Source organism: Ammodytes marinus (assembly GCF_949987685.1).
Source record: "Ammodytes marinus genome assembly, chromosome: 16".
NCBI lineage: Eukaryota > Metazoa > Chordata > Actinopteri > Uranoscopiformes > Ammodytidae > Ammodytes > Ammodytes marinus.
This window is the reverse complement of record NC_137220.1, coordinates 17,159,130-17,171,070: the sequence shown is the minus strand read 5'-3', so window position 1 is coordinate 17,171,070 and position 11,941 is coordinate 17,159,130. Positions and strand designations below refer to the sequence as shown.

The 11,941-nt window shown below is 41.2% G+C and overlaps 2 protein-coding genes across 2 annotated transcripts; both read left to right on the top strand.

Annotated features, from left to right (window-relative positions):
* Positions 1-38: 38 nt before the first annotated feature.
* gfer (growth factor, augmenter of liver regeneration (ERV1 homolog, S. cerevisiae)) lies at positions 39-2,729 on the top strand. Its single transcript, XM_080043805.1, has 3 exons — positions 39-420; positions 1,492-1,706; positions 2,111-2,729. The coding sequence occupies exons 1-3, from the start codon at positions 205-207 to the stop codon at positions 2,271-2,273; spliced, it is 594 nt and encodes a 197-aa protein (XP_079899931.1). The 5' UTR covers positions 39-204; the 3' UTR covers positions 2,274-2,729.
* A 3,053-nt stretch (positions 2,730-5,782) lies between these two features.
* On the top strand, positions 5,783-11,367 carry syngr3a (synaptogyrin 3a; the record flags this gene model as incomplete). The annotated part of the gene is made up of 4 exons (XM_080043622.1): positions 5,783-5,910; positions 8,457-8,691; positions 9,966-10,111; positions 11,146-11,367. Exons 1-4 carry the CDS (start codon positions 5,809-5,811, stop codon positions 11,365-11,367), a joined length of 705 nt encoding a protein of 234 aa, XP_079899748.1. The 5' UTR covers positions 5,783-5,808.
* Positions 11,368-11,941: the final 574 nt, after the last annotated feature.

The window sequence follows — 11,941 nt, the reverse complement described above, 5'->3', positions numbered from 1 at the left end:
AAGGAAACTCACAATCGCGGATATTTTGTCCCACGTATCCTTATCGCTCACTTCAACCGGGAAATGCGTTGCATCACTATACCTCTGTCCGACTGAAATATGTGTCCAGGTCCAGTCAAAGTTAGCCGGGTTTCAACAGAAGGATACTCTTCCTGACCTGTATCGATCCGCCGCCTGCAGGACAGTATTGGCTGTATAACGAATATGGCTGCGCCCTCAGAACCCAAGAGTTCATCGGCAGCCTCCAGCAGCCCGCCCGGGATTCCAGGTTTTCCGTTTGCCCTGCCCGTCACACCGCCCGACGGCTCCGGTAAGGAGCAGGAGCAGACCGGGGGTGTGAAGAAGAAGCCGTGCAGGGCTTGTACTGACTTTAAATCGTGGATGAAGGTTCAGAAGACACAGGCGCCAGCTTCCGCACAGGTGACGTGAGGAGGTCAAGGAGGGGTGACAGGTTGTTTGGTGGTCTTCCTGAAGGATCTGTGAGATTATTATTTTAACAGTCTTTACTGCTTTTTTAATGGCTTAACTAGAACATGGTTTATGAATTGATATACTTGTTCAATGTCAAAGACTCTTCCTTAGAGCTTATCTAAAAGTGTGTTATGTCACTAATGTCAATGTCCCATGGTTGTTAGGTTTCATCCTGTAGGTTAATGACACTGGTAATGACATTTGGTCCTGGCTGTAGAGCAGAGCATTTTTATACACAAAACAATCACGAATCAACATAGATCACTGCTGGTGCAATTCAGGACTAGACTGCATGCCTCCTACTCCTTTGAACTAAACAAAGACAAGACTCAAGTTTTGGTTGCTGGTCGTGATCATAATTCAAACTCTGTCATCCATCAACATCTAATATGCAACCCTAAGTAAAAAACTACTGTTCACCTGTGTAACTGATGCGCCATGTAGCCTCACCACCACACCACCTCAGTCCTGGCCTTCCATCCTCTAGTCTACAGAATTCAGTTGAATATTTTATCCATTACTTTTAAATCCCTATCTTGCCTAGCTCCACTTTCTGTTTTTGAACTTTTAATTCCCTATTCTGAACTGATATCGCTCAGATCAAAATACCAGAAGCTTTTAAAGGTGCCCGGGCCAAGGCTTAAAAGAAAGGGGCACCATGCTTTTGCTGTTTTAGCTCATACACTGTGGAACAAACTCAATATCAGAGCAGCTGGGCTGAGTCACATTTTTAAAAAGCTTGAAGAAAAAAAACACCAGTACAGACTGATATTTTTATGGTGTTTAGTTGCATATTCTATGAATGATGTATTTTTTTAATAAATATTTTTCATTTTCCTATCCTCACACACTTGTGTCGTTTTGAAGCACCTTGTTACTCTGGGTTCAATGGGTGCTATGGAAATAAAATGTATTATTATTAAATTATTAAATGCAATAAGCTGCCCTGAGAGTTGTATGGATGACCATCTCATCGCTCTACATACGACTAAATACCAACCACTCTTTTTCATTTTGCAGGTTGCTCAAGCTGGAGCATCAGACACACAGCAGGATCCAGAGTGTCCACTAGACAGACAGGAGCTGGGGCGTAACACCTGGTCCTTCCTACACACTATGGCAGCGTATTACCCCGACCGACCGTCTCCTTCTCAGCAGCAGGAGATGGGCCAGTTCATCAACCTTTTCTCCAAGTTCTTCCCCTGTGATGAGTGTGCAGAAGACCTGAGGGGCAGGTCAGCTGCTGCTTTTTTATATTCAATACACACAGACAGACAGACACTTAGCAGATCACGTATCCACAAAATGTAATTTGGGGAGTTAGTTGCATGATAGTAAGCATCTGAAAAAGACTGTTCTTATGACACAGTAAGTATTTGGAACCAATAACTGCAGTTATCTCTCTTACTATTTTAGACCAGGTTTCCAGAGGCTTTAAGTTGGAGTAGAATGGGATGAATGGATCTAATCGGGGATGTTGCATGTTTTACCTATGTATCTCTACAAATCATAAACGTCTAGGTCGATATTAAAGATGTATTTGTACCCTCCAGCCAGACCTTCTCAAACGTGTTTGTTTAAGTATTAGGAGCCACAGTTTACATAAAGATTTTTTTAAAGCACCATTTCTTCTCCATAGGTTGAAAACCAATCAGCCCGATACCAGGAGTCGCCACGCTCTATCTCAGTGGTTCTGTCATATCCACAACGGTGTCAACGTCCGGCTGGGCAAGCCCGAGTTTGACTGCTCCCTGGTGGACGAGAGGTGGAAAGACGGATGGAAAGATGGTTCTTGTGACTGACTGATTACGTCTGCGCTCCAAAGAGGGAATCGTTCTTCCTGTATCTGCAAAACTTTGAGTAGAAATTCCAACAAAGAGCAGCTCACATCTGTGTTGTGGAGAAACTCTGTGTGGAGAAGGACATGTGGTGCCTTTTCAAATGGCTTTTCTTGTTTTGTGGTATAGTTAATATCATTGCTTTAGGTAATAAAAGTAAAGATACCAAATAAACACATTGTATCTAAGTGTCTAAAAAAACCGAACCTTTTTAATGTTAGTTATTGGTGACTTTAAAGCATTTGCGATTCAAATGTTTACTTTACTTTACTGAATTCTTCATCCAATCTCTTCAGGCACAAAATATATTTTAAGTTGACCCTGATTTGTATCCATAAAATTACTGTTTACTGTGACAAATATGTTTATTTTATAATTGTCATGTCAGTGATTAATTAGAGCTATCATATATGAATGACTTTAAATATATAATTACTCAATGATGACTATAGTGTATTTTTCATTACACTGCTGTGTGAGTGTGTGTGTGTGTGTGTGTGTGTGTGTGTGTGTGTGTGTGTGTGTGTGTGTGTGTGTGTGTGTGTGTGTGTGTGTGTGTGTGTGTGTGTGTGTGTGTGTGTGTGTGTGTGTGTGTGTGTGTGTGTGTGTGTGTGTGTGTGTGTGTGTGTGTGTGTGTGTGTGTGTGTGTGTGTGTGTTTATGTTCATTTATTTGCATAATTCAGTTCTGGAATCCGTGATAACGTAATTTACTTTTTTAATAATAGATGTGATTAAGTGATCATTAATGTTATTCAATAAGTTGAAAAAATTAATTATCTTGCTGTTTGTAGCTGCTCAAAAGTAATCATTTGGTTGCGTCTTTCGGGCAAAATCAGCAGTTTTGTGCAACTTTTGGGTCTGGTATCATGTAATAGGAATTTGTACGTATTTTCTGACTTTTTTTTATAGACTTCATTACATTAGTGAGTAATTGCACTTAAGCCACGTTACCCTGTGTCTCTGATCTTTAATTTGTTCATTTAAGGAACCATAGAGCACACACATACTCATTGAAACAAGTCTGGTGTTCTGCTGCTATTTGTTTTACTGTTGTCATGAACCTATACTGTTCCAAGCTTCTTTTCAAATACTGGCTTGTTTTGTGTTTGTCTCCTTGAATTAACATTACCCTTTAAATACGGGATTTTAAAAAGGAGATGTCACTGACCTCTAGTGTTGCGAGCCATGGGTGCACTTTACTGTACAACAGTTAAGTGCACAAATGTGTTGTGTTTTACTTCACTACTGAAGCATTACATTCTGAACTAAATATAGTGTGACTGATCCCCATTGATCTATATCCCCAGTGTCTCTTTAAAGGTCCCATATTATGCTAAATGCACTTTTTAAATGTGTTCCAACATATCCATGCGTCCACGGTGTGCCTAGAGACTGCCAAAATATCAAAAAAAATAACAATCTCTCCTTTTCTCACTCTCCCCTTTTCTGAAACCCCCACCCCTCCCCCCAAAAACACTCCAGTCAGAATTATCCCCTTTTCTGACCTCACAAACCGTAAAGCCAGAAGCTTCCACTGTGCAGCCCACACCCCTATTTCTTATTGGTCCACGGCCCTGACAGACAGAGGGCGAGGCGTATCTGGCTTCGCTTCCGGACAGGGGGCGGGGGGAGCTCAAAGATTGTATATTTACGAGGGGACCTGCAACTCTTTTTTAAAAAATAGGCCATTGTGAGATTAGCTGAACATCAGCATAGTACAATAAATTATCTGAAAGTTTTTTTCAGCAAACAATTAAAGAAAAACGTATTAGGGACCACTAAGACCATATAATATGGTGTATAATAGAACCGAAAAGTGTATAATATGGGAGCTTTAAGGAAAAGATTGATTACGATGTAGTAATATAAAATTTGTTTTCAGAAGGCATGTGTTGAGTCAAACTAATTATAAGTATTTCCCAAAACAGCATGGCTGACAAAATAACAGCACATTTCAATAATCATTATCAATAATCTGGTGAGGCTCATATGTTTGTGTTGAGTTCATGTGTTAAGCGTGATAGTCATTGATGAGGATGATGGTAATTGTTGCATCAAGTGTTTAGTCACAAGTGTCTTGTGACTAAACTGTGTTGTGTATTCCGGCAGGCTTTTTCACTATGTATTGTTGTCTGTAGCCTACAGTCCTATGAGGCCTGCTGAACTTCTCTAAGAGCTCCAGGGTTGTATTTGTCAAACTCACTTGTTCAATGTGTGTTTTTTTTTTGGAAACTTAAGGGTTTTAAAAATCTGAGTTTACTGTCCACACATTTAAATTGATTTGTTGAATGACTCAGTTTTCTTTAAGACCCTACTACATCCACATGACTCTTTCTCTTATTTTGATTCTTCCTTTTGCTTCTGTTAGCGAGGGACAATTGTCATCTTTATTTTCTTTGTTGTTTCAATGAGTTTGGTGACCTCACATAATACCCATAATGCCTATTCCCATCTTCTAGACTACCAGTCTGCTAGCATTAACAAAGCTTATTTTATTATTATTATTATTTAGCCTAATGCACTGTTTTATTTCCCACACATCACATATGTTTTATTAAATTATTGTTTTTTCCTTTATTGTTTTATATTTTTATTCAGTTCTGTGTTTGTGTTCACAGATTTTATTTGCTTAATTTCAGTCGTGAAATGTTCAAATCCTGGTTCAACCATGAGAGGTTTTTTAAAATTCGGTTTTGAAAAATTATTTTGTTGTTGTTGTTATTATTATTATTATTATTATTATTATTATTATTATTATTATTATTATTATACAACCTAACCAGAGTTCTAATCACAAAGAATAAATCAAAACACCTTGCCTACAGCCCTGACGTATTGTTATATATATAATGCCTAGTTTGTTATAGTTTGGTTTATGGATTTTAGTAGTTAACATATTTTTAGGCAAATCAATGTTATTACTATTCCCCCATACCACAAATTTGCCTCACGGGGTTTTAAAATTTCCTATCCTTGGGCCCCCATTCAGATAAAGAAAAACACTCCAAAACATCAGTGATGATGCAGGCCTGCCTTAAAGGGGCACTCCCTTAATATTGCACATGAGGAATTTTAGAAATGTAGGCCTACCTCTCCGTCTGTGAAAGCAGTTGTTTGAGGCTCTGAAGGGAGTTTCTAGAGTCAGAGAACAAAACCCAAATGCCATTGGGCTGTGAGTTAGTGTTTTTTTAAATAGCCTAATTCAATATAAGTGGACTATATATTCACTTCTTTATATTATAGGCCTATGTGATATTGGTATGATAATATTAAATTCTATCTAACCACACTCTGTAAGCGCGGGCACGTCGCATTGCACGCTTTTCTCTATAGGCTACTCGCGGCTTCCTCTGCGCCCGCGCGCCTCTGGGTGCGCGCAGGACCTGTCCCTATAGCAGAGAGCAGCAGCAGCAGCAGCAGCATCCATCCTCTGCCGTGGAGGAGCCGCGAGGAGGAGCGCACAGAGAGAGAGAGGTAGAAAAAAGAGAGAGAGTTAAGATGGACGGAGTGGGATCGTTCGGAGCGGGCCGGACCGGGTCCACCATTGACCCAATCGCCTTCGTCAAACAGCCGCAGACCATCCTTAGAGTGCTGTCCTGGGTGAGAATTGTTTTTCCCCCTGCTGTTTGTGTGTGTAGTGGGCTATGTGTATGATGCCATATCGCTCTGTTGTCGTGCCTGCGCGAGACCCGTGACGTGTTCTCACTGCAAATGTGCCCCCCCCCCCCCCTCCTTAAATCCAGTGATAATTGATAAGCAGGGTGTGTTAATGGGAACCAACGGAAGGAATGTTTTTTATAGCAGTCTGTTTTGATAGAAATGGAGTAGCGTACAGGGTGTTACCAAGGCCTGGTGGTTCTGACACCATGACCATGAAATTATCTCACTACAGATGTGGGTTTTTTTTTCTGGGGCAGACACTGACCTATCCCCGTAAAAAAAATATATAGCCTATATATATCGTATAGCTTAAATAGTTTTTGTGCTTTATAAACAGAGCAGGCCGGACTGGGGTCTGTTAGAAAATGAGAAAGACAGATCCATAGCCTGTTCTTCTCTCAGCCTCCTCCTTCCCGTTATTTCTTGTAAACTGGTAGGCTAGTTTTTCTTCTCTAGGCCTACAGTTGCCTACAGCAGTATAGCCTACTATTCACACATTCACCTTTTCATATCGCCAGTTACCCATTTCCAGCTAATATAACTGATTTACCCTGAGCAGCCGTCGTCCGTTGTCATCCCACCTGTGATTGGTCCGCGATCATCATTACGCACGCATGCAGGGGCCGCCACGGAGACGCGTCGTGATCCTGGCGTTTGAAGTAAAACGCTCGCATCACCTTTGGGTGACACGCAGAAGGTCTTCTCTGCCAGTGCAGGGATCTCCGAAAGACACAGGGAGATGGAGATGCCATAGGCGGACATGTGCAGTGCATGAAATAAAAGGTCTCTGTGTTCCATGCATGGTAGTATGACATGTAGCCTATGCAGGCTACACATTAGATAGCCTATTAGATGTGTTTTTTTCTTCTAGTGTAGCTATAAAAAAAGATTAACTACAGAGGTCTCTCCATAGTTTGTGAGCCTGTTACAAGGCAAAAAATCCTGGCTTCAGTAATTGTGGGCTAATGTGCACAAATAATGGATGAATTGCTCATGTTTTCATTAGTGCAAGCCCTGCAATCAAAAATGTACAGCATGTACTTGTAGCCTTTATGTACTTTTTATGCTGAAGAAATGTTCCTTGTTATTATTCAAGTACTAATGTAGCCATAGTATATTATTAGATTGTCAATGCTGATTCATAAATGTGCAAAACAACTTTATATGCATATTGAACAATGGATACTCACCCTGGGGTCAGATGCATAAAATAAGCATCAAATGGAAATACTCAAGTTGTCTTAAACTTGTATGTAACTACTACAGTACTCGGAAATGTACATAATGACTCTCTAGAAATAATGTTGATGAAATATATTATTATTACATATTGATGAAATATGCCAATGTCAAAATACAGTACTGGATATTTTCCTTTCACATGGGCTCAAAGGAGTATCCCAATTGTTCTAAGCATCCCGTCATAGTTTAAAACCTCTCAGAGAAATCGGTGACCGTTTCCTCCTTTCATTTGGAGAGGCAAAACTTCGATAACATGGGCAGCTTCATCTTTCCCATTCCCTAAAAGCACCCCAGTGTGTATCTGCTCCGATTATATCCACACATGTGATCAGTTTAAAAATGTGGAGCCGGAATAATCCCATTGTGTGTCTCTCGGACATCATATGACCCACGCCCCCCACCCCCCAACATGTGAGTTCATGTCTGTGTATGTATGTGTGTGCGTGCGTGTGTGTGTGTGTGTGTGTCACATGGCCTTATTCTGCCATTGAGTGTTAGTCAGCCGATCAGTGTCAGTGGGTGAGTATGGAACTGAAAAAAGGAAAAAAACACAGATATTTCATTATGGGATCATAAACCTAAACAAGGCTTACTTATAAATAAAAGAATAAGAGAAAAAAAGAGTAAAAACTAACAGGGGGAAAATAGCAAGCACTCCAGCGATCTTTATCGCTCTTCCGCTTGTGTTGTATTGCCTCGGGACTGTGTGATTCTTGAGGGGAAGTGAAGCATCCACCTCCTCAGTCAGAAAGAAAAAGACTGGAAATTAGGTTAATGCTTTTTGGTCCGAGCACGCTCAGAGCAAGAGGCGCTCTCCAGTAGCACAGTCCTGTGTTGTGAGGGAGACAGTGGGAGAAAGATGGAGATTACGTGTTGATTGTTGTCGTTTGAGTCTTAAAGCTATGGTGCGTAACTTCTGTTGCCCCCATGAGGAATTTATTGTAATTACAACAACACTGTCTGTGAATCTACATGAGGTAGGCCTTTGATGATAGCGCATGGGTTTTATCACTTCTGCTGTACGTCCAGATTTTTTCACAGCAAATCAACAACTGAAACATTCCTTGGGCGCTTCTTGAGCTCCTGCACCAGTGCCGGGGCAAGCGTTACCAGGTGTAAACGCTGTCATAGATACAACTCATTTGTAAAGGGCTTGAATGTAACAGACATTCATTTTATATGAAAAAGCTACGCAGTATAGCTTTAATATAATTTTTTCTTCGCCCCTTTTTCTATTCCCATAGATATTTTCCCTGGTGGTGTTCGCCTCCATCGTGAACGAGGGCTATGTCAACATGGGCAGCGAGCGTCTCCACTGCGTCTTCAACAAGAATGGGGACGCGTGCAACTACGGCGTGTTCGTGGGCCTGGTGGGCCTGCTGGCTTGCTCCTTCTTCTTCCTGCTCGACTTCAAGTTCTCCTCCATCAGCTCGGTCAAGGACAGGAAGAAGGCCATAATGCTTGAGATCGGCTTCTCAGGTGAAGAGGGCAGAATGTTTTTTTTTTCTTTGCATTTTTTTTTCTTTTACACAAGTAGAAGAAAGAGTCAGGAGGTTTTGGATAAAAGATCTTGAACTCGTGACATTTCGTTGTTGTTAGTCTATTATGATTTGTCAAGCAGCGGTGTCAGCGATAAGTGTCAATGTTCCTTTAAAGTGAGAGTGGGCCTTGCCCATACTGTAGAAACAATCTCGTTATTAAAGCAACAATATATAACTTTCCACGTAAAACATTGTTTTTCAAAGTCGGTCTAGTAGTACATTATAGGAAGAATTATGGCTGTCCAATTCCCACAAAGCGCTCCAGTTAACTTTGGTAGCAAGCTGTGGTTCTCTCGAGAAGTGCTTAGCGCTTTATGGCACAAGCAGCGTTAGCATAACAGCTTTCAGCGAAATAGAGGCCGGATAGACCGTGTCAGTTTTGGTACTATTTCCTTCAATTGCTGATGGCTAAGAGAAGGAAGATGATGTTAACGGATGTAAGGAAATAAAAAAGAGAAAATGATAGAGCCAGAAGACGGACTAGACTAGAGTGCATATTTGAACAGGCTTTTATACGTTGGTGAGAAAACAGTGGCCTGCAAGTCAAATGCCGAGCTAGTTAGCAGCTTTACCAGGTGCCGAAGTCATCTAATCCAAGTTATGTGTCTGGCTTGCAAACAAAACGAATAAAGAAATCAATTAATCCATTTTACGGCAAAAGGTGTCTCTTTCTGGTCGATCTTCAACCTTACGAGCTTATCTTAACTAACATTAGCATAAATAATCCTCTTCAATGCAACGTAAGCCATTAAGCCACAGCCTATGTCATGGCAACAGAATAATTACATTGAATAATGTTACACATACAGTACATGAGCTACTCAACATGCAAACATTTCATATTTGTGCAAATTCGATAATATTACTGTACCTTCCCAGTCGACACGGGAAGGTACAGTCTAGAGCGAATTCAAGGGCTGGATTTTCCACAGAATGCCACAAAACGTAACCCAACAAGGCTTGCTTCCTTGTTTCAGATGACAGCTTTCTTTCCCCACAAGACAAGACAGAGATATGAAACCTGTTACCTAACCTAAAAGGTATTAGAGAATTTAGAGTATTTCTGATTTTGTAAAGGGAACAAAGAACTGCTTCAGCGGATGAGGATGTGAGAAATCAACACATGCCGTAAACTTCACAAGTGAAGTTGACTCAATTACCTTTCTCTCTGTTGCAACAAAGTGTCTCATTGTTCTCCTTGCTTTCCACCAGGTTTCTGGACCTTTCTCTACTTTGTCAGCTTCTGCTTCCTGGCCAATCAATGGTCTCTGACCACAGCTGATGAGCTGCCACTCAACCAGGGGGCAGATGCGGCCCGGGCTGCAATCGCCTTCTCTTTCTTCTCCATAATCACCTGGGTGAGAACATGACGCTACACAGACACTTAAGTCTAGTATAAAAAAAACATCAAAATTAACTAGTTCTTGGTTTTCCTAAGGTGTGGAAAGGTCCAGTAGGGATTTGGTTAATGCACCTCAAGGGATAAATGTTTCACTTGATCTTAGGTTTTTCTGAACATACAAACTGCTATTGAAAAAAATATTTTATTGTCTAAATAATGGACAGATTATGAGAGAACCCCGGGCACAGATTTATGAATTTTTCATCTGGCAGGTCAACCATGACGTTAAAGGGCAGCTGTTGGTTTAAAGCTGCTGCACCTGAAGGGCATGCTCTCTAGCTCTACTCCTCTCAGATACTGTATGAAACAAAATACTACATGACAAAAAATTTACAAATTCAGATTCATAAATCTGTGATTCAAGTTATAGTTTCATCAAGTGGAGTTACTCTTCCCCTAAACACATTAACATGGCTTTACTACTTGAAGCCATTGGAATTTATCAATATCTTTAGATCTCCTCATTTGGCTGAGCAGTCTGACTTTTTAAAGAAAAAAGTTGGTAACACTTCAAACATGGGCACTGGATTAGTGGCTCCTGACCAGTCTGGCCTCTGTGCGGGTGTCTGGTGGGCCCGTTTGATAATCTACCCGTGCCCTAACGACCGACAGTAATCTGTATCCTACTAAATGTATTGTGGTAATGCATTTGTTGAATCGTGCTCAATATTATTACGCTGTACCTACTTTTAATTGCTATATCCATAAGGTCTGTAAGTTCAGAGTAATTGTCTAAAACATTAACTCCCCCCTTTGGTTGAACTCAATAGATTTGCATAAGGGTCTTCTACGGTTTTGCTTTCTTTTTTAAAAGGAATAGTTCGGCGTTTTGGGGGAAATATGTTTAGGTAGGAGATATTCACAGATTTTGACAAAAAAAAAAGTTGGACAAAAAGAGCATTCTCAAGAATTACTGACTCCACCTTTAACTAGAGTTGTTTTGTCTGATCAATCCACCCCCCCCCCCCCTCCCCCTGCTGCCCCCTGCAGGCTGGCCTAACAGTGCGTGCGGTTCAGAAGTATCTGCTGGGCACAGACATGACTCTGTTCACCACGGATCACATGGAGGGCGGCGTGGCCCCCCAGCCTTACCCCTCCAACTCACCGGGCGGCACAGGCACCACCACCATCACCGACACCACAGAGGCCTACCAGAGCCCACCATTCACTGAGAACAACGCAGCACCCACATACCAGGTTCCCATTTACTAGAGAAGGTAGACAAGATGGTGGAGGAGGGAAGGGAGGAAAGTGATAGAAACATTGCTTCTAGTGGTGTTACACCTTCATGTGTTTGTCTGGGTTGAATTTTTCGCCAATTGTAAAAAAAAAAAAAAAAGAAAAAAAAAAAGGCCTCTCCTTCCTTGTTTCCTCCTCTCGTTCCCTCTCCTTACTTGACATTCCAGCTTTGTCCTCACTTTTCTAGACTTGTACGTTGAGCTCTATTTCACTTTGGCAAAATTCAGGATCCTCGGATTTGAGCAGTTGTAAAAAAAAAATTAAATAAAAATAAAGTAAACAGGAGGAGGAAATGTAGAAGACGAGGCCACTTTGCAGTATTCAAACACTGTTTCGAAAACTACAAAAGAGAGATGAAGGGATCAACAAGTGAGTGACTCCACCACAAAGCAGCAGTAGATGTGCACACAGGGTGCACTCACGTACAGGACCTTCATCTTCATGACCTCGATCCTCATCTTCAGTTCATGCAATAAAAGAGTCAAAATCCCCTCTCATGCAAAGCAGTACGGGGAATGTTTTTTCTTTTTAGCTACAGTACAGTCCG

Bases quoted from the DNA above. Each gene is read 5' to 3' on its own strand.
- gfer (XM_080043805.1), top strand. From the start codon at position 205: ATGGCTGCGCCCTCAGAACCCAAGAGTTCATCGGCAGCCTCCAGCAGC. The intron at 421-1,491 runs GTGACGTGAGGA...TTCATTTTGCAG, and splicing joins AGGCGCCAGCTTCCGCACAG to GTTGCTCAAGCTGGAGCATC. The intron at 1,707-2,110 runs GTCAGCTGCTGC...TCTTCTCCATAG, and splicing joins GCAGAAGACCTGAGGGGCAG to GTTGAAAACCAATCAGCCCG.